The sequence below is a fragment of the Anolis sagrei genome, chromosome 11 (assembly GCF_037176765.1).
Source record: "Anolis sagrei isolate rAnoSag1 chromosome 11, rAnoSag1.mat, whole genome shotgun sequence".
Taxonomy (NCBI): domain Eukaryota; kingdom Metazoa; phylum Chordata; class Lepidosauria; order Squamata; family Dactyloidae; genus Anolis; species Anolis sagrei.
The window spans coordinates 9,984,552-10,007,369 of record NC_090031.1 but is presented as its reverse complement, the minus strand read 5'-3'; the positions used below and the strand labels follow the sequence as shown (position 1 = coordinate 10,007,369).

Sequence of the window (22,818 nt, the reverse complement as noted above, 5' to 3'; positions counted from 1 at the left end):
TTTAATAAAGACCGACCAGTATGTCTCAAAATCCGACCTGTTAATTTCCCCCCTGAATACCCTCATTTCCATTGTTAGTTTATCGTTTAAAGCTACATTCCAAACTTCCCTGTACCATGCATCCAGTGTTAGATTGGTTACTATTTTCCAGTTCTTTGCTATTATAATTCTTCCCACTGTGAGCAAAATAGTCACCAATTCTTTCTTAGTTATTTCTACATTCAGCTTCGTGGTGTCCATTAATAATGCTAACCTAGCATCCGGCATAATGTTTAATCCTATAATGTTGTTAATTTCGATAAATATATCCTTCCAAAAATTCTTCACTTGGGGGCATTCCCACCATAGATGAAAATATGTCCCTTTGTGTTTGCCACATCTCCAGCAGAGGTTACTTTGCTTGCTATCCATCTGATGTTGTTTGACTGGCGTAGTATACCATCTCCATATAACTTTGTATACATTTTCTTTTAATCTTATTGATAGGTTCTTGGCCACTCTCCACTTCAGGACTCCTTTCCAATCAAAATCTGTCAGAGGCCCTAGGTCTCCTTCCCATACGTTTTCTAACTGCTTCAGCCCTATTTCTTCGCCAATTAATCCCTTATATATTTTCCCAATTAATCCTTTCCCCATTATTTCTTTGTTTTTAAGCTTGCTTAACCATTCCTCATATTTATTCAGTGCTCTACATCCGGGATTTTTACCTAACCAGTCCTTTCTCCAATTATACAGCTGTTGCCTCTCAAACCAATTCAAGGCACCTTGTTCTTCTAATTTATTAAACTTGCCCATCGAGTTTTGTATCCATTCCTTCCAGGAAAGAGCAGTTTCCCCCTCCACTAATTTTTTATGTTTAAGTTTAATTCTTAGGTCTTCTGGGAAGTTTTCCAGTACCACTATTGGAGTTAGGGGGGAAACTCCTGGAAATATCTTATTTTTTAACTTAACCCATGTCTCCATAACATCTTTAGCCAGGTTATTTTTACACCCCTTAATTTCTTTGCCTATTTTTGACCTAAAAAACATTTCCCCATAATCTCTGTGCCAGCATTTTCCTTCCACTTCCCGCCAGATTAATTTAGGTTCCGAAAGCAGCCTAAACACTCCTTTTATTATATGTGTCTGATGGTAGGTTTTTAGTTCTGGTATTCCTAGTCCCCCTAATTTCTGAGAAATATACCATAAGCTTCTCGGTAGCCTAGATCTTCTACTTCCATTACAAAATTCATTGACTAATTTCTGCCATTTTTTAAGATCAGCCTCTGGCAGTTTAATAGGTAACATGTTACAGAGGAAGTTAAATTTAGATAATATTTTCATTTTAAAGATTGCAATTCTGCCGAACCATGAGAGATTGAATTTTTTGTATTCTAGTAGCCTTTCTTGAATTTCCCTAAATAGTCTATCAAAATTTAATTTTTTTAACTCTGAGTAATCGACAGATATTGTAACTCCCAAATACTTAATTTTGTTTCTAATCTTGACTTTAAATTGATTAATTATTTTCTCTTTGTCTTTTCTCTCCAGATTTATTGCCATTACCTCCGTTTTCTTCCAATTAATTATTAGGCCTGTTATATTTCCAAACTGTTTTAAATGTAGGTTTATCCGGTCTAGTGCCCTATCTGGATTTCTGACCGTCAAAAGTGTGTCGTCTGCAAATAAGCTAATTTTGATTTTGTTGTCCACTCCTATTCCCTGTATTTCTTTATCCTTCCTGATTGCAGAGGCTAATAATTCCATAACTAATATAAATAGTACCGGAGAAAGAGGGCAGCCCTGCTTTACTCCTTGCATGATACTAAAGGGTTCAGTACTTGAGTCATTAATTATAACTTTAGCCCTATTTTCCGAATATATTTGCTCTATTATATGTTGGAACCCGTCTCCAAAACCATATTTTTTAATTAATGATTTCAACACTGTCCAACCCACTGAGTCAAAGGCTTTATATATATCTAATGCAATAATGCCTACTTGAGCTTTCTCGTTTTTTGCGTTCTCTATAATATTTATCAGTCTGCGGACCAAGTCAGACATTTGCCTGCCCTTAACAAACCCAAAGTTATTTCTGAAGATAGCCAATGAAGGGGCCTGTCTAAGGTCTTTGGGGAGGGTGTTCCAGAGTTGGGGGGCCACTACAGAGAAGGCCCTGTCCCGCGTCCCCACCAAGCGCGCTTGCGACGCTGGTGGGATCACGAGCAGGGCCTCCCCAGATGACCAAAGAGAACGCGTGGGTTCGTAGATGGAAATGCGGTCACGCAGGTAGGCTGGTCCCAAACCGTTCAGGGCTTTGTAGGTAAGCACCTCCACCTTGAATTGGGCTCGGAATATGAACTGCAGCCAGTGGAGTTCCTTAAACAGGAGGGTTGACCTCTCTCTGTCAGGGGCCCCCGTTAGCATCTTGGCTGCTGATCGTTGGACCAGTTGGAGCTTCCGAGCCGTCTTCAAGGGCAGCCCTACGTAGAGCGCATTGCAATAATCCAATCTGGAGGTGACCAAGGCATGGACCACTCCGGCCAGATCCGCCTTCGCGAGGTACGGTCGCAGTTGGCGCACAAGTCTCAGTTGTGCAAAAGCCCTATGCATATTGGGAATGGCATTTTAATTTTGTTTTACTGAGTCAAGCTCTTAGGATTCGTCCGAGGTTCTAAACCTGTATGGGGCCACGCAACGCAAAGATGGTGCCCAGTTACCTACCTCTGATTTTGCTGGCCAAGTGCTCTTTGGACTGGATAATCTGATCCATGTCTGTGCGGATGGTGCCCTTCAGCTTGGGGACCTGAAGCTCGCACGTGGTCACCATCGCGTCGTAACGAGCCTTCGTCTGATCATAGACCATCTTGTACACAGCATCGGAGACCTACCAAAAAGAGGTGGAGAAGTTTAGGGTTTAGGAAGGGAGAGAACTCTTGTTGGAAGTATTGTTGGAAGAGCTCAGCGTCCCACTCACTTCTGCTTTGGTCAGGCCCCACCTGGAATACACCTGGGCTCCCTAGGAATCTCAAAATCTGTAGGCCCTCTGTAATGAATCCCTTACCTTGGCAAGAGCAGTTTGGGTTTTTGAAGAAACAGTTTGGGGACAATCTTTTGTAGAGTATTCAGGAATAGCTATAGAGAAATATAGCTAGAATACTGTGTGGAGCAGCACCCTTTAGTGGTCTGTTCTTTCCTTAAGGAAAGCTAGGTCAGGTGTTTGGCTAGATTCCTAAGGGGAATTTTGGGAGTTACTTTCAGAGATTCATTTCCTGAAGTAATGTGTTGTAACTTTTATGTGTTGTAACTTTTAAGACTTGAAACCCAGGACTTTTAAAGATCTTTGCTCAAACGTAACCACAAGCTTCTTGTACTAGTATTTTACTGAAACCAATACGCATTTGTACCTGAAATATTCAAGTCTGTTCAATAAACATTCTTGTTATTTTTATCAACTTGCATAAGCCTCTGTGTGAATACCTTTGTGGTCAAAACATTATTCCAGTCAGATTTCAGCAGCCTCTAAGAACACTATAGTTTTACAGAGTGTGTTACTGAACAACCTCTCAAGAATACCTCAGCCTGTTTTTTGTTAATATGGTGGCAGCAGAAATCTTTTGAAGAATCATTTCAAGTCTCTCAGTCCCAGTGGTTCCCAGTTCCTAGCGTATAAATATACAGCTTGTTTATCAACAACCATACTCCCTCTATATTTTGGGGAGCTAGCCAGTAGTGGAGGTGTGCCTCGTTATAATTTGGCTGAGCAGTGTGGAGTTGGGATTTTTTTTTCTCTATATTTTCCCGCCTGATAAACCAATTTTAAAATCTCTACTACCACTCGGCTGCTGTGATTGTTATATTTGGTACAGCGGTTTGGATCGTTATACCCTCCTATGTGACACTGGTCAACTTCCATCAGAGGTTGACCGTTGAGTCAAATGAGAGGACTTCTACATTCCTAGAAAGGTGCACTGGATGACTGAGGGACACCTGGAGATATGTTCCCTCAAATCAGACAAAACAAAATAGAATCATAGAACCATAGAGTTGGAAGAGAGAGCCAGAAGAAAATTGGTCTTATTCCAGTAGTGTCTATCTACGTAGGTCCAGATGTGGACAATTTATTCATAAACATATTCAGAGGAGCATTGGAAAGGCTGCTCACCTGGATCCACACTCGGTGCCTCTCCTGGGCTTTGCCCTTCAGTCGAGGGCCAATCATATTCTTGAGCTCAGGAAGGAGTTCCTCCATCACCAAGTTGCACAAAACCTGGAAGGAGAAGAGAAACGCTTTTCCTGTGAGTTTATCCTGCAATGCAGCCTGCATGGCTCTTTTCGTCTTCACTCGATCTCCCCAAGAAACTGTTGTATATGTTGAAGCTGTTTGCAATTTATAATGTAGATTTCAAAGTATGTATGTATGTTTAAAATGCAGTAGCTATGTGCCGAATTTAATGTATTCCTGAGTGGAAAGAGTTAACTGAACAATGGAGGGAACGGCATTCCTAGAGAGGTCATAAATCAAATGTATAGAACAAATGGACGCAGTGTCGTGCATCATACGTCATACGTCACTTTGGAATGCAAGAGGTGTGGACTAGTACTGATAACAGTTAGTGAGCAATGTTACGATCGGACGGGAAAGAAGCAAGTTTACGATGTGCTGAGTGTTAAGTAGCTTCTAATGTATATAGCTGTAAAATAAAGTAGTTTATAGCCTAAGGTGGTTGTGATTGATCTGTTCCTGCCTTGCTGTGCTGCCGATGCCACTGACAGTATAGTGAAATCCGCCCACAGACCAAGCCTGAAGCAATCGTGCTCTTGTTGTGGAAGAATGCACTTGGTTGAATTAGATGTCAATTCTGGAGAAATACCGTGCGTCGTATGATTTGCAATGGTATTAACCTATTTGTAGATTTATAGATTGTGTTTGAAAAAGAAAGAAAGGACGGCTCCCCTTCCAGACTCACCTGTGCCTCGTTGCCACAGAGCATGTCCCAAGTGCCATATTGTTCCTTTGACTGGCGATACATGCGGACGGCATCTGTGAAGGCAGGGGCTTCGACTTTGGAGTCCTCTGGGATTCCTGGAAAGCAACGAAAAGTGGCAAAGGGTCAGATAAATTCACTTGTTTATTTACTTATTTATTTACACTATTTCTATCCTGCCCATATCAGCCCGAAGGCGACTCAGGGCAGCATATAAAGTTGGCACAATTCGATGCCATATATAAAATACATACATTGATAAAAAGCCAAAGAGAAACATTACAGTACATTTAGAAACATAATAAAAAAATTAAAACTATGTCCTCTCGTTCAAATCCTCATCCGTTGAATCGTCTTGGCCATTCCTGGGTCATTTTCTGATTCAAGTTTGTCTGTTTCTCCTGAGGTTCCGAATGCTTGCTCGAAGAGCCAAGTTTTCACTCTTTTTCGAAAGGTCAGGAGGGAGGGGGCTGATCTAATATCCCTAGGCAGGGAGTTCCACAGCCAAGGGACCGCCACAGAGAAGGCCCTGTCTCTCGTGCCCGCCAAATATGCTTGCGAAGCAGGCGGGATTGAGAGCAGGGCCTCCTCCGATGATCTCAGGTTCCTGGTGGGTTCGTAAGAAGAGATGCGTTCGGATAGATAAGCTGGGCCAGAACCATTTAGGGCTTTATAGGCTAAAGCCAGAACTTTGAATTGTTTCATCGAGGTAGGAAAGGAATGGACATTAATGCCCCTCCCCTCAAACAACAACAACAACAACAACAACAACAACAAACCCTTCTTAGCCCTTTGACTTAAGCCTGAGCATCAAGAACACTCTTCTTGTGTTGTTGAGGGCTTTCATGGGCTGCTATGAGTTTTCCAGGCCATATGACCATGTTCCAGAAGCATTCTCTCCTGAACTTTCACCTACATATTTGACTGTCAGAAATATTTGTTGTCATGAAGGAACCTCAGTCAAAAAAGCAAAAGAATAAAACCAGAAAGGTTTGATTTCCCTTGTAAACATGAATGCAGCATGGTTCACTTGCATTGAGATACCCACCAGATCTTCGGGATATTGCTTCCCAATAATAATAATAATAATAATAATAATAATAATAATAATAATAATAATTTATTTATACACCGCCACCATCTCCCCAAGGGGACTCAGGGCGGCTTACATGAGGCCAAGCCCAGCAATACAACAATGCAAGTATACAACATAAAAACGCAACAATAAAACATAAGAAAATAAGATAAAACACAAGAAACAGTATAAATAAGCGCATCAGAACAATATAGAATCACAATATTTGAACACAGAAAGTTGATCACAGTGGGCATTGCCGGTTGCAGAGATTAAAAGTTGAAAAACACTGGGTGAGAGAGTAATGAAATGCATCTTGACAGGGGATCCAAGGGTTTACTTGGACTAACATGTAAAATCAAGAGATAAAAGTGGGATGTAATAATAATAATGATGATGATGATGATGATGATAATGATTGACAAGAAGCAACTAGAAAATCCGACACAATATGAGGATTTAAACTGCAAAGAGTCTGGCACAAGTCAGTCAAGGTGGTCCCAGTAGTGATCGGCACACTGGGTGCAGTGACTAAAGACCTTGGCCTGCACTTAAACACAATTGGCACTGACAAAATTACCATCTGCCAGCTGCAGAAGGCCACCTTACTAGGATCCACGCATGTAGCGGGGGGGGGGGGGGGGGGGGGAGGGGCTTGAGGGGCTACAGCCCCCCCCCCCCAATTCTCATGGTGGTGCCTGGGTGCAGTGCCTAAAGACCTTGGCCTGCACTTAAACACAATTGGCACTGACAAAATTACCATCTGCCAGTTGCAGAAGACCACCTTACTAGGATCCACGCATGTAGCGGGGGGGGGGGGGCTTGAGGGGCTACACCCCCCCCCCCCCCCCTATTCTCATGGTGGTGCCTGGGTGCAGTGACTAAAGACCTTGGCCTGCACTTAAACACAATTGGCACTGAAAAAATTACCATCTGCCAGCTGCAGAAGGCCACCTTACTAGGATCCACGCATGTAGCGGGGGGGGGGGGGGGGAGGGGCTTGAGGGGCTACAGCCCCCCCCCCCCATTCTCATGGTGGTGCCTGGGTGCAGTGACTAAAGACCTTGGCCTGCACTTAAACACAATTGGCACTGACAAAATTACCATCTGCCAGCTGCAGAAGGCCACCTTACTAGGATCCAGGCATGTAGTGGGGGGGGGGGGGGGGCTGAGGGGCTACAGCCCCCCCCCCTAAATTCTCATGGTGGTGCCTGGGTGCAGTGCCTAAAGACCTTGGCCTGCACTTAAACACAATTGGCACTGACAAAATTACCATCTGCCAGTTGCAGAAGGCCACCTTACTAGGATCCAGGCATGTAGTGGGGGGGGGGGGGGGCTGAGGGGCTACAGCCCCCCCCCCCCTAAATTCTCATGGTGGTGCCTGGGTGCAGTGCCTAAAGACCTTGGCCTGCACTTAAAAACAATCATCATCTGTCAGCTGCAAAAGGCCACGCTACTGGGATCTGCACGTATTATTCGCCGACACATCACACAGTCCTAGACACTTGGGAAGTATCCGACGTGTGATCCAATACAACAGTCAGCATAATGATCTTGTTTGCTGTGTACTAATCTTGTGTATCAAATAATAATAATAATAATAATAATAATAATAATAGTAATAATGGTGACCAGGTGCGATACGTTCACCGCACCGCCTTCGTCATTTGTTTTCCAATCCCAACATTCACAGGTTTCCAAGGACCAAGCCAAGGAGGAAGCATTTGAAATAAGGGCCGGACTGAGCTCAGGAAAAGCCAAGGGGGAAAAAAAGTTAAAAATATGAGCCTTGAGTTGCATCTGTGCCGGCTCAGGAAACCAGGGCTAAATCCGCCAAAGGAGGAGGTATGTCCGGAGGGGCAGACCGGCGGAAGTGGAGTCTCCCAAAGGAAATTGCCCCATTTTGGCAAAGTCCACGGAGGGATGTGGGGAGAGGGGGGGGGGGAAGTGACTAAAAATAGCACTGTGTCACAATATTTGAAAATAAAATTCGTTCCTGGTTTGAAAGTCTTATTATCCCTGTTTCATTGTGTTGTGCTCACTTTGAAAGTTATTGTGCCACAAACCGGGTTGAATTGGTTGAGACTCTATGACGAGATATTCATTGGAAAACTAGAACAAAACGTGTTGCAGGATATCCCAAAGTTTTTTCAGTCTAATAAAAATTTCCATGTTTTTCTGATAGAACAAATTAAGAAATGACAACGTACGAGTGGCGTTCAAGAAAGATTTCCCCTGATCCACTTCTATTAATCACAGGATGCTGAAACTGCACATGTGTATAAGTCTCTATATGTTACGTGCCGATTTACAACTCAGAACTGATAATGGTCTTGATGTATTGTCGAAGGCTTTCATGGCCGGAATCACTGGGTTGTTGTAGGTTTTTTCGGGCTATATGGCCATGTTCTAGAAGCATACTCTCCTGACATTTCGCCTGCATCTATGGCAAGCATCCTCAGAGGTAGTGAGGTCTGTTGGAACTAGGAAAAAAGGTTTATACATACATACATACATACATAAGGAATGACCAGGGTGGGACAAAGGACCTCTAATCACCTCTCAACAAAAGATTGCTCCAGGCACTGCCAGGCCATTATATGCTAATCATAGAATCATAGAATCATAGAATCAGAGAGTTGGAAGAGACCTCATGGGCCATCCAGTCCAACCCCCTGCCAAGAAGCAGGAATATTGCATTCAAATCACCCCTGACAGATGGCCATCCAGCCTCTGCTTAAATGCTTCCAAAGAAGGAGCCTCCACCACACTCCGGGGCAGAGAGTTCCACTGCTGAACGGCTCTCACAGTCAGGAAGTTCTTCCTCATGTTCAGATGGAATCTCCTCTCTTGTAGTTTGAAGCCATTGTTCCGCATCCTAGTCTCCAGGGAAGCGGAAAACAAGCTTGCTCCCTCCTCAAGGTGGTCAGCTGAAACATTCAAACCTAGCTCCAGCAGACAAGAGTCCTTTGTCCCACCCTGGTCATTCCACATATATATAAACCCTTTTTCCTAGTTCCGACAGACCTCACAACCTCTGAGGATGCTTGCCATAGATGCAGGCGAAACGTCAGGAGAGAATGCCTCTAGAACATGGCCATACAGCCTGAAAAAAACCTACAACAACCCAATGATCTTGATGTTACAGGTGCTGAAGTGGTGTGAAGTTTGAAAATAGACCCAGTGGAATACAGAGCAGTCCTCAAGTTCCTTTACTCGAAAGTCCGCACACCAAAGGAGACATTCAATGAGTTGAAAGAGGTTTCTGGTGAGGATTCCCCATCATATGATGGAGTCAAGAACTGGCATCGTCCATTCCAATGTGGCCGGACTTCAGTGGAAAGAGCTCCAATTCCAGGGTGATCCCACTCTGCTATTGATGAACACACCATCCAGTAAGTGGAGGTCGCCATTTTGGACAATCGGCACGTAACCATTCATCACCTAGCCCAAAATGTCAAGATGAGTGTGGGATTTGTGGAAAAAATCACCCAAGACCATCTTCCCATGCATAAGGTATCTGCTCGCTGGGTCCCCTGGCTGCTCACACCTTTCCAGAAGCAGGAATGAGTCGAACACTCTCAGGCTCTCTTGACGATGATGTGCCATGGAAACCAGGAGGACTGATCACACAGGAGGAAAGCTGGGTCCATCACTCTGATCCTGAGACGAAAAGTCCAGTCGATGCAATGGAAGCATCATTACTCACCGCCTCCAAAAAAAGGCACATGCCCAACTCTCGGAAGGCAAGGTCATGCTCACTGTATTTTGGGACCAGCACGGAGGAGTATGGATGGATTTCCTAGCAAAGGGGACCTTGATCATTGGAGCAGACTAGGCTTCACTGCTGTGGAAATGGCGGGGAGATCATCCAAACCAAGAGACAATGTGACATGCTCACCAAAAACGCCCACCTTCTGCAAGACAATGTGCCAATTCACAACTAATATATTGCCCAAATGGAAGAGGCGTGCTCCTGTGGCATTGAAATTCAACCACATCCCCCTTACGAGGGAGAGAGCCTTCTCCGCTGTGGCCCCCCGGCTATGGAATTCACTACCTGGTAAGATTAGGTAAGCCCCCACACTAGCAGCCTTTAAGAAAGATCTAAAAACTTGGTTTTTCTGATATGCCTTTGGAGAGTGACCATATATTCCAGTCCTGTTGTTTCATTTACACGGCTTCTCTCATATTTCACTTTCCCCCACCTTACTGAAAGTCTAATTCCACTGTTCAGTCCTCTATGAGCTCCAGAGCGCAGTCTGTTCAGCGCCTTCCAAGTCGCCCAGTCTTCTGTGTGCCCAGGGGGGAGTCTCTCATTTGGTATCAGCCACTGATTGAGGTTCTGGGTTTGAGCCTGCCACTTTTGGACTCTCACTTGCTGGGGTGTTCCAGCGAGTGTCTCTGTAGATCTTAGAAAACTATTTCTTGATTTGAGTCATTGACGTGCTGGCTGATTCCCAAACAAGGGATGGGCTGGAGATGTCACTGCCTTGGTCCTTTCACTATTGGTTGCTACTTCCCAGCGGATGTGAGGTGGTGCAATACCAGTGTAATTTCTCCAATGGTGTAGGGCGCAGACACCCCATGATAATACGGCATTAAGAGCCACATCTACTGCTTTATCGTGGTGATATGTGTTCCACACTGGGCATGCGTATTCAGCAGCAGAGTAGCATAGCACAAGGGCAGATGCCTTCACTGTGTCTGGTTGTGATCCCCAGGTTGTGCCAGTCAGCTTTCGTATGATATTGTTTCTAGCACCCACTTTTTACTTGATATTCAGGCAGTGCTTGAAGGTCAGAGCACGGTCCAGAGTGACTGCCAGGTATTTGGGTGTGCTGCAATGCTCCAGTGGGATTCCTTTCCAGGTCATCCTCAGAGCTCGGGATGCTTGTCTGTTCTTAAGGTGAAAAGCACATGTCTGTGTTTTAGATGGATTAGGGATCAGTTGGTTTTCCCTGTAATAGGCAGTAAGAGCACCTAGAGCTTCGGAGAGCTTCTGTTCAACCATCTCAAAGGTCCCTGCTTGAGTGATGATGGCACGATCGTCAGCATAGATGAAACTCTGTGTTCCTTCTGGCCGTGGCCAGTCATTTGTGTAAATGTTGAACATTGATGGAGCAAGAACATTGATAAAGCATGCACTTTGGGGAGATGGTGGCGGGGTATAAATAAAGATGATTATGATGATTATTATTATTATTCACCCAACCTCGCAGCATCGGACTTCCATCTCTTTCCAACAATGACATTATTTTGGAAGGGCACGCATTTTTCAGATGATGACACTCAAATTTCCAAAGTCACAACGTGGCTTTTGGAGCAACCTGTTGACCTGTTAAGCGAGGTATTTACAGTTGCTTCAAAAGATGGGAGGAGTGTGTGTCCAGGAACAAAAATCATTGTGTAAGTTAACCTCGAAGGCAATGACAGAAAAACACACACACACCCAAACAAGCAGACATACCGCAGCAGCAAGAATAAAAATAAAACACTCAAATATGACAGCTTAAAGAAAGAAAGAAACGAAGGATGGAAGGGAAGACAAGGGCGGCTATTGTGTCGAGGGCAGCAGTCCGTGCCCAGTTCAAAATGCCAACAGGGAGGGGAAGCACCACCCATGGGAGCCTGGCAGGGTATGTTTACAAATCGCCTTTTGGCTCCTTCTCTGAGCTATTTCTTTACTCTCTCCAACCCATATATATTCTGCAAACACACACACACACACACCAGTCTGAAAGCAGGGAAGCTGCCAAGCCAAGGGACCGAGCAGGATGGGTGGGGACCACCAAATACCAACATTTATTATAAATCTGCCACTGTGCCAACGACGCCTCCTCGCCCCAGGGCAGGTTGAAACTCCCAGCTAGCATAGCATGGGATGGGGGCGTTGGCTTAGAATCCTACACTTGGAAGGGAACCCCAAAGGTCACCCAGTCCAACCCCCTTTCTTTCTGCCACCTCAAAGCCCTCATGGGTGGAACATCAGGAGAGAATGCTTCTGGAACATGGCCAGACAGCCTGGAAAACTTGGCAACCCAGTGATTCCGGCCATGAAAGCCTTTGATAACACGTGTTGTTCAGTTCCTTGCATCGTTGGACTTCCTTCTCTGTTTCTTTTCTCCAGAGACGTTTCCATCCAGCTGATCTTCTCTCCTTTTTCCAAGTGTAAACATGCTAAGTGCTTAATGGCAGCACTGTTTACGGGGCGCCAAAAAACACCAGGGTGCAGACAAGGCAATGTCTTCTTTTATAGCAGCGGTTCTCAACCTGGGGGTCACGACCCCCAGGGGGGTCGCTGGGCCATTTCCTGGGGGTCTCAAAGGTGCCCTCCACCTCCTCAAAATGGCTGTGCGAGGCCTCCCTCGCCTCCCTCGCACACTGGCTGGCTGGCAATGCCATGGGGCAGGCGAGGGCCCCTTGCGAGAGGCCTCCCTCGCCCTCTCAAACCGCGTGGGGGATCCTCCCGTGCCCGGCTCTCACTGCCTGCCGGGCTTGCCGGAGGTACGAGCCTCCCTGCCGGATCTGGGCCCAGACTCCAGAATGCACCAAGCAACAGCAACTCCCAAATGTCAAGGTATGTATATTTTCCCCAAACTTCTCCAGTATTTTATGTTGGTCATCGGAGTTCTGTATGCCAGGTTTGGATCAATTCCATCATTGTTGGAGTTCAGAATGCTCTTTAATGACAGGAGAACTATATTTCCAAGCAACTGCAACTCCCAAATGTCAGGGTCTATTTCCCCCAAATGTCTCCAGTATTTTTTGTTGGTCATGGGAGACTTGTATGCCAAGTTTAGTTCAATTCAATTGTTGGTGAAGTTCAGAATGCTCTTTGATGGCAGGTGAACTATACATCCAAGCAACTGCAACTCCCAAATGTCAGGGTCTATTTCCCCCAAACTCCACCGGTGTTCAAATTTGGGTATATTGAGTATTTGTGCAATGTTTGATCCAAATCCATAGTTGTTTGGGTTCACAATGCTCTCCAGATGTAGGTGAACTACATCTCCCCTAAATCACTGTCAGTTCCTCCCAAACCCCTCCAGTATTTTTTGTTTGACATGGGAGTTCTGTGTGGAGGTCTCAGTGGTCTGTGAAAGTCAGAGCTGAATCGGTTGAAGATACTGCACATCCCATCATCTGTTTTCCATATTCCCCCAAACATATTTTTTCTGATTAATCCCAATGCTTTATTTATTTATTTATTTACTTTGCTTATATACCACTGTTCTCAGTCCGAAGGCGACTCACGGCGGTTCACAACCAATAAGGACAGCAAAAATTCAATGCAACAGTGTAAAAACAGCTAACAACGCAACACATTACATAGTTAACATTACATAGTTAATAAACAATTACTACAATATCCAATCACTATCATATCATCATCAAAACCTAATCCAGATTCGTCATCCATTGTTCCATTCCTATGTTCATTTACCAATCATTGCACTAATTATTCGAACGCCTGCACAAACAGCCAGGTCTTCACTTTTTTGCGAAATATCTTTAGCGATGGTGCTAGTCTAATGTCTGTGGGAAGGGCGTTCCACAGCTGAGGAGCCACCACCGAGAAGGCCCTATCTCTCGTCCCCGCCAGCCGTGCTTGAGAAGCAGGCGGGATCGAGAGCAGGGCCTCCCCGGAAGATCTCAAAGTCCTGGTGGGTTCATAGGCCCAGATGCGGTCAGATATGTAGCTTGGGCCGGAACCGTTTAAGGCTTTATAGGCCAACGCCAGCACGTTGAATTGGGCCCGGTAGCAAATCGGCAGCCAGTGGAGCTGGCGCAACAGGGGGGGGGGGTCGTATGCTCCCTGCGTTCCGCTCCTGTTAGAATCATAGCTGCTGCACGTTGGACTAATTGAAGCTTCCGGGCCGTCTTCAAGGGCAACCCCAAGTAGAGAGCATTGCAGTAGTCTAGGCGTGATGTAACCAGAGCGTGGACTACTGTGGCCAATTATGTTGAATTTGTAACAATGAAAACACATCCTGCCTATCAGATATTTCCATTACGATTCGTAACAGTAGCAAAATTAGAGTTATAAAGGAGCAACGAAAATAATTTTATGGTTGGGGGTCACCACAACACGAGGAAGCATATTTAGGGTTCACGGTGTTAGAAAGGTTGAGAACAATTGTTTCATAGCTTGGAAACTGTTCATGTGAAAGGGACTTGGGTGTCTTCGTGGACTGCAAGCTGAACAAGAGTCAGTGGTGTGATGCAGCAGCTCAAAAGGCCAATGCGATTGTAGGCTCCCTGGTCTGGAGCACACATACTTCATTCTCCACTTGTATTGTGTTCAAGGGGTATACTATGCCTTTTCTAGTGGTATTGTCTCCTTGCTTACTATTACTACAAAATCACAACTGGGAAGTAACTGAGACAGAGGCACGATTTCAAGCCAGTAGAGGCACATTTGGAAACTCCTCTCCAAAACAGTCTTCCTTCCAAGCAACCTGGCATGTGTTCACAAGAGCTGCCATGGAAAAACACTGCATTGCTTCACCTGGGGCCCTTCCATGCTACACAAAGGTAGCATGTTGCTTTCACTTCAACTGCTACGTCCAAACCTGCCAAATGATGTCCCTCCCGCAAAAACAAAGTTTTTGCAGTTTAATAAACTTTTCCTATGTCTTTATGATAGAACCCATTAGGAAATGACACTGATAACCCAGGAACAGAAACTGTGTTACATAGCATAATAATAACAACAACAATAACAACAACAACAACAGCAACAGCAGCAACAACAAGCCAGTAAAGGTGGTCCCAGTGGTGATCAGCACACTGGGTGCAGTGCCTAAAGACCTTGGCCTGCACTTAAACACAATCAGCGCTGATAAAATTACCATCTGCCAGCTGGAGAAGGCCACCTTACTGGGATCTGCACGCATCATTCGCCGATACATCACACAGCCCTAGACACTTGGGAAGTGTCCGACGTGTGATCCAATACAACAGCCAGCAGAGTGTCTGCTGTGGACTCATCTTGTTGTGTTTCAAATAATAATAATAATAATAATAATAATAATAATAATAATAATAATATCACACAGCCCTAGACACTTGAGAAGTGCCCCACGTGTGATCCAATACAACAGCCAACAGAGTGATCTTGTCTGCTGTGGACTCATCTTGTGATGTTTCAAATAATAGTAATAATAATAATAATAATAATAATAATAATAATAATACATCACACAGTCCTAGACACTTGGGAAGTGTCCGATTTGTGATCCAATATGACAGCCAGCAGAGTGTCTGCTGTGGACTTATCTTGTTGTGTTTCAAATAATAATAATAATAATAATAATAATAATAATAATAATAATAATAAATCACACAGTCCTAGGCGCTTGGGAAGTGTTCGACTTGTGATTTTGTAATATGAAATCCAGCATATAGATATCGTTTGCTGTGACATACTGTGCTTTTGTGTCAGAATAATAATAATAATAATAATGATTATTATTATTATATCTGGTATTTCTACCCTGTCTCTTCTCTACTTCCGAAAGGGGAACTCAGGATGACTTACATTTTGGCAGCGCTTCGATGCCACTACAAATCAACAATTACAATAATACAACAACCATTAAAATATATAAAGCAATTAATTAAAAACAGTACATAAAGCGTGAATTAAAACAATAAACAGTATCATCAGCTGTCACGCCATTCCAGTCAATTTCCAACCAAAGTGCTAATTAAGTCTGCTGTCCAAAAGCCTGGTCTAATAATAATAATAATAATAATAATAATAATAATAATAATAATAATTGTCAACTGCAAAAGGCCACCTGACTTGGATCTGCGCGCATCATTCCAAAATACATCACACAGTCCTAGATGCTTGGGAAGTGTTCGACTTGTGATTTTGTGATACGAAACCCAGCATATAGATCTCGTTTGCTGTGGCATACTGTGCTTTTGTGTCAGAATAATAATAATAATAATAATAATAATAATAATAGCAAAGGCCATCCAGTCTTTGTAATAACAATAAGAGTTCTGGAGCACAATACACCAGACCTGACGATTGTGGGGATAAACAAAGTATGGATAATTGACGTTGCAATCCCAGGCAACAACAGGATTGAAGAGAAAAAAATTGGAAAAGCTGACACATTATGAGGACAGTGGTGATCGGCACACTGGGTGCAGTGCCTAAAGACCTTGGCCTGCACTTAAACACAATCGGCGCTGACAAGATTACCATCTGCTAACTGCAAAAGGCCACCTTACTGGGATCTGCACGCATTATTTGCCGATACATCTCACAGTCCTAGACACTTGGGAAGTGTCTGACGTGTGATCCAATACAACAGCCAGCAGAGTGTCTGCTGTGGACTCATCTTGTTGTGTTTCAAGTAATAATAATAATAATAATAATAATAATAATAATAATAATAATAGCAGCAAAGGACATCCAATCTTTGTAATAATAATAATAATAATAATAATAATAATAATAATAATAATAGTTTTGGAGCACACTACACCAGACCTGACGGTTGTGGGGAAGAACAAAGTATGGATAATCGATGTTGCAAACCCAGGCGACCGCAGAATTGATGAGAAGCAACCGGAAAAGCTTATACGATACAAGGTTTTAAAGATCGAACTGCAAAGACTCTGGTACAAGCCAGTCAAGGTGGTCCCAGTGGTGATCGGCACACTGGGTGCAGTGCCTCAAGACCTTGGCCTGCACTTAAAAACAATCAGCACTGACAAAATTACCACCTGTCAGCTGCAAAAGGCCACCCTTCTCAGATCACAGTCCTAGATATTTGAGAAGGGTCCACCGTGTGATCCAATACAACAGCCAGCAGAATGATCTTGTTTGATGTGGACTCGTCTTGTTGTGTTTCAAATAATAATAATAATAATAATAATAGTAATAATAATAATAATAATAGCGAGGCTTACCATTGTTACAGTGTCGCACACAATCTTGGAAGACAGCTCGCCACTTCTCTTGCTCCTTGCCGGTCATGACGCAGAAGTAGTAATGCCGAGCGTACGGGTGCCAAAGGATGAGCGGGAACTCGGTGGGGCATTTCAGGATGGAGGCATTGCCCGATTTGGGCGTGGGGCCTAAAGCAAACCAAAAGGAAGGATGATGGGTTTCTTCAACTGCATGTACCCATATATACTCAAGTATAAGTTGACCCAGATATAAGCCGAGACACATAATTTGACCACAAAACCTGAGAAAATGTATTGACTCGACTATAAGCCAAGAGTGGGAAATGCAGCAGCTACGGGTCAATTTCAAAATAAAAATAGATACTAATAAATTACATGAATTGATTCATCAATAGGTTCAATGTTTATGAATATTTACATGAAACTGTAATTTAAGATAAGCCTCTCCAACCTTCTTCAACGTAAATGCGTTTATGCATCCTTCTAATAATAATGAAAGTAAAATAATAAATGTAATAACAATAATAGTAAAGTAGAATAATAAATATATTGAGAATAAAATAATAAATGTAATAAAAATAATAATACAGTAAAATAACGTAAATGAAATAATAGCAATAATAATAGAGTAAAATAAAAAATGTAATAATAAAAATAAAGTAGAATAAAAATATAATAATAAAATAAAATAATAAATGTAATAATAATAGAGTAAAATAATATAAATGGAATAATCACAATAATAATAAAGTAAAATAATAAATGGAATAATAAAAATAAAGTGGAATAATATATATCATGTTAGAATAAAATAATAAATGAAATAAAATAGTAATAAGAGTAAAATAATGTAAATGGAATAGCAACAATAATAATAGAGTAAAATGGTTAATGTAATAATAAAAATAGAGTAAAATAAAAAAATGTAATAATAATAATAATAAAGTGGAATAATACATATAATAATAATAGGGTAACATAATAAATGTAGTAATAAAAATAGAATAAAATAATAAATATAATAATAATAGAGTAAAATAATAAATGTAATAATCAAAATAGAGTAAAATAATAAATAACAATAATAATAAAGTGGAATAATACATATAATAATAGAATAAAATAATAAATATAACAATAGAATAAAATAATAAATGTAATAATAATAATAGAGTAAAAGAATAAATGTAATAATAATAGAGTAAAATAGTAAATGTAATAATAAAAATAGAGTAAAATAATAAATGGAATAATAATAAAGTGGAATAATACATATAATAATAGAATAAAATAATAAGTATAAAAATAATAGAGTAAAATAATAAATGTAATAATAATAATAAAGAGGAATAATACATATAATAATAATAGAGTAACATAATAAATGTAATAATAACAGAGTAAAATAATAAATGTAATAATAATAGAGTAAAATAGTAAATGTAATAATAAAAATAGAGTAAAATAATAAATGTAATAATAATAAAGAGGAATAATACATATAATAATAATACAATAAAATAATAAATATAATAATAAAATAGAGTAAAATAATAAATGTAATAATAATAAAGTGGAATAATACAAATAATAATAGAATAAAATAATAAATATAATAATAGAGTAAAATAATAAATGTAATAATAAAAATAGAGTAAAATAATAAATGTAATAATAATAATAAAGAGGAATAATACATATAATAATAGAATAAAATAATAAATGTAATAATAGTAGAGTAAAATAATAAATGTAATAATAATAATAAAGTGGAATAATACATATAATAATAATAGAATAAAATAATAAATATAATAATAGTAGAGTAAAATAATAAATGTAATAATAAAAATAGAATAAAATAATAAATATAATAATAATAAGAGTGCCTAATGTGGACTTATTTTGTTGTGTTTCAAATAATAATAATAATAGAGTAAAATAATGTAAATGGAATAATAACAATAATAATAGAGTAAAATGGTAAATGCAATAATAAAAATAGAGTAAAATAATAAATTTAATAATAATAGAGTAAAATAATAACTTTAATAATAATAATAATAATAATAATAATTAGAGTACAAGAATAAATGTAATATAATAATAATATCGGAGTAAAATAATAAATAACTTTAAACTGAAGGGGGCTTTTTCAGCTTAAAAAAGGGCTGAAAAACTCGGCTTATACTCAAGTATATATGATAATATTTTCAGCTTATATTTCAGAAGCCACAAACATTTCAGACAACTTTGTGGCATCCATGGAGTCACAAGGCACTAGGAAAAAGAGGCTTAATTCAAATGCTGCAAATGAAACAGAGATGCAAAGCGACAGCAGGCAAAGATAACTGGAATCATCTTCTTGCAGCAGGAAGTGGAAAGCCTCGCTCTGTCTGCCGTCCTCCCCTTGAGGCTAAGCAAATCTGGGGCCCATCTGCCACTTCTGGATTCAATCGCTGACGGCAAATTCCCCAGAGGTCAGGAAAAATGGGAAGGCCAAGCATCTGGATGGCTTCCTTGTGCTGCTCTCCTCCAGAACGACAGAGCAATTTGGAGACTCACCTGGCAGGTTGCTATTGAGCAGCTCCAGGTACTGTTCCAGGGAGGTGAGGATCTTGTAGCCGGCGCTGTTGATCAGGATGCGAGGCTGAAGCCCCCTCTCAAAGGCCTACGAGAAGGGAGAAGAAGACACATTTAGTCAAAAACATTGCATACCAGGGATTATTTTTTTCCGAGTCCGGTGCGACTTGAGAAACTACAAGTCGCTTCTGGTGTGAGAAGATTGGCCGTCTGCAAGGACGTTGCTCAAGGGACCTTGCTCGGATGTTTTGGTGTTTTCCCATCCTTGTGGGATACTTCTCCCATGTCGCCGCATGGGAAGCTGGAGCTGACAGAGGGAGCTCATCCGTGCTCTTCCCGGATTTGAACCTCCGACCTGTCAGTCTTCGGTCCTGCCGGCACAAGGGTTTAACCAATGTGGTACAACGGGTTAAACCATTGAACTGTTTAATCTGCTGACCTAAAAGTTGGTAGTTCGAAGCCACGAGTCAGAGTGAGCTCCCGCTGTTAGCTCTAGCTCAAGCCAACCTAGCAGTTTGAAAACATACAGATGTGAGTAGATCAATGGGTACCACTTTGGCAGGAAGGTAATAAAGGTACCCATGCAGCCATGCCGGTAAACATGACTAGGAGATGTCTACAGACAACAGGCTCACCTACATCCAGTGGACTCAAAAAACGATGGATCTGGACCAAATACTCAATATGCCCAAATGTGGACACTGCTGGAGTTTGGGGGAAATAAACCTTGACATTTGGGAGTTGTAGTTGCTGGGATTTATAGTTCACTTACAATCAAACAGCATTCTGAACTCCACCAACAATGGAATTGAACCAAACTTGACATGCAGAACTCCCATGATCAACAGAAAATACTCGAATGGTCTAATGGGAATTGACCTTGAGTTTGGGAGTTGTAGTTCACCTACATCCGGTGGATTCCAACAATGATGGATCTGGACCAAACTTGGCACGAATACTCAATATGCCCAAATGTGGACACTGGTGGAGTTTGGGGGAAATAGACCTTGACATTTGGGAGTTGTTGCTGGGATTTATAGTTCACCTACAATCAAAGAGCATTTTGAACTCAACCAACAATGGAATTGAACCAAACTTGGCACACAGGACTCCCACGACCAACAGAAAATACTGGAAGGGTCTTATGGGAATTGACATTGAGTTTGGGAGTTGTAGTTCACCTACATCCAGTGGACTCAAAAAATGATGGATCTGGACCAAACATGGCACGAATACTCAATATGCCCAAATGTGGACACTGGTGGAGTTTGGGGAAAATAGATCTTGACATTTGGGACCTTCAATCAAAGAGCATTCTGAATTTCACCAATGACAGAACTTGGCACACTGAACTTGAATTGAAGGATTTTATTGTAATTTTGTATTGTTTACTATATTTTTATGTTTTATGTATTTTATTTGCTGTTGTTTTGTGTTTCAATTTTATTTTATCATACTGCCTTGTTGGGCTTGGCCTTCAATTTATTATTGAATGACCAACAGAAAATACTGGAAGGGTTTGGTGGGTACTGACCTTGAGTTTGGGAGATGTAGTTCACCTACATCCAGAGAGCACTGTGGGCACAAACAATGATGTATCTGAACCAAACTTGGCACAAATACTCAATATGCCTAAATGTGAATTCGGTGGAGTTTGCGGAAAATAGACCTTGACAATTGGGACAAACAGAAAATACTGTGTTTTCTGTTGGTCTTTGGCGAACCCTCTGACACCCCCTTGCAACCCCTTCAGGGGTCCTGACCCTCAGGGTGAGAAACATTGGTTTAGGGGGAAAGTAAAAGCTTCTCTTCATGACTGGGACCTCTTTTGCTCCACAACGAAGTCCTCCTCACCAGCTTGTTCTCGTAGAGCACCAGCCCATAGTTGTGGGGCACGAGGCTGAAGCGGTTCCTCCACTTCTTGTTCTCCTCCAAGTATTGGAAGAGGTTCCCGGAGAAAATGGTGCATTCCTCCAACGGGACCTAGAAGCAGAGAGAGAGAAAGACTCATGAGATGGGAAAGAGGTTGAATTCCAACAGGTTGAGCCTCCATTTCCACCCCCACAAACTTTCTGTGTTGGTTCATCCCCAATGACATCAGAAATGCGGTGAATTCCGGTGACACCAGAACCCTCTTGGGTCTTTCCCCAGGAGCCCTCTGTGCTGGTACGGCTGTATCAGAAGCTCAAATTTCCTTTCTTTGCATGGTTAATTGCTTGGGTTTGATTTGTCCATGCCTTTTGCAGGTGGTTGGTTCCTTTTAGGCTGCAGTTATGGGGCCTGCCACCTGCCTATCATCATTATGTTCTTTAGTTCCGCCCCTTTCCCCAGGGTTCAGGAAGTAAAGGGAGCCATTTTAGCTCAGTCTTACAGTGGAAAGCTTAGCTACAGGACGTGAATCAGCTCCACCTGCAGAGAAACTTCGTTTCTTACGAAATTCCGGGGGAAAACAGTTCCAAAGGACTCCAGCTGGAGAATCTACAAAGCCTTCACTGGTAGGTCTACTCAGGGCCCAAGAAGCAGTTTGGAGCCGGGAGTAGAGCCCACACCACCAAAGTTTAGAAAGTAGATTGCCCAAGGAGGGGTTAAAACGGGTTTTCCTTGTTAAAGAAAGAAATAGTTCTCCAAGCAAGGTGCCTGTCCTTTGTAGACAAGTTAAGAAGCATTGGTTTGATTTGTTGAAGATCTGAGAAGTATTTGTTTGTTTTGTTGAAGACCTAAGCAATAATAAAGGACCTTGTTAAACTTTTCAATCTAAAGACTTTTGTATAGGAAAATCCTTACAGCCTCTCAGCTGAGGCACCCCGGCTTCCCGCTGGGCACAAAGAGGACGTCCTGTTCAAAAGCCAATTGCTATAGGCCCAGCGCGCGACAGCACACCCTCCCTTCTCCTTCTTGCTGACTCAGGCAGTCTTGAACCTCTCAAACATTTCTTTATTATGGTCACGGACCAATCTTTCGCCATTTTAGGAGTCTCCCCACCCAGACCTCCTTATGAGTCAAGAACACTTGCTTCCTGAGCTCGTTCGTGTCACCGAGGTCCATAAACAGGAACAAGCAGAGTTTCCCTCTCCACCCCAGACGCTTGTCTTGTGGGCAAACATTGTGACACGCCATCCCAAAAGCAAGGCAAAGATTAAATAACCAAGTAAACAAATAAGGATGAGAACGGAATATTTGCCATTTTTTGTTGAGTCTCCTCGGGGAGATAGGGCGGGTTACAAATAAAGGACGAGAGTCATCCGGAAAGTAAAGTTA

General features: G+C 41.9%; 1 protein-coding gene across 1 annotated transcript in view; it reads right to left on the bottom strand.

The window, feature by feature from the left end:
* Positions 1-22,818, bottom strand: part of NIBAN2 (niban apoptosis regulator 2) — a 125,741-nt gene that overhangs the window by 23,135 nt on the left and 79,788 nt on the right. The window contains exons 3-8 of the mRNA XM_060757337.2: positions 21,415-21,543; positions 19,543-19,648; positions 16,978-17,145; positions 4,950-5,065; positions 4,145-4,249; positions 2,704-2,866 (exon numbers count right to left, since the gene is read on the bottom strand). Of these exons, the coding sequence (XP_060613320.2) occupies positions 2,704-2,866; positions 4,145-4,249; positions 4,950-5,065; positions 16,978-17,145; positions 19,543-19,648; positions 21,415-21,543 (787 nt within the window). The remainder of the gene's footprint in view (positions 1-2,703; positions 2,867-4,144; positions 4,250-4,949; positions 5,066-16,977; positions 17,146-19,542; positions 19,649-21,414; positions 21,544-22,818) is intronic.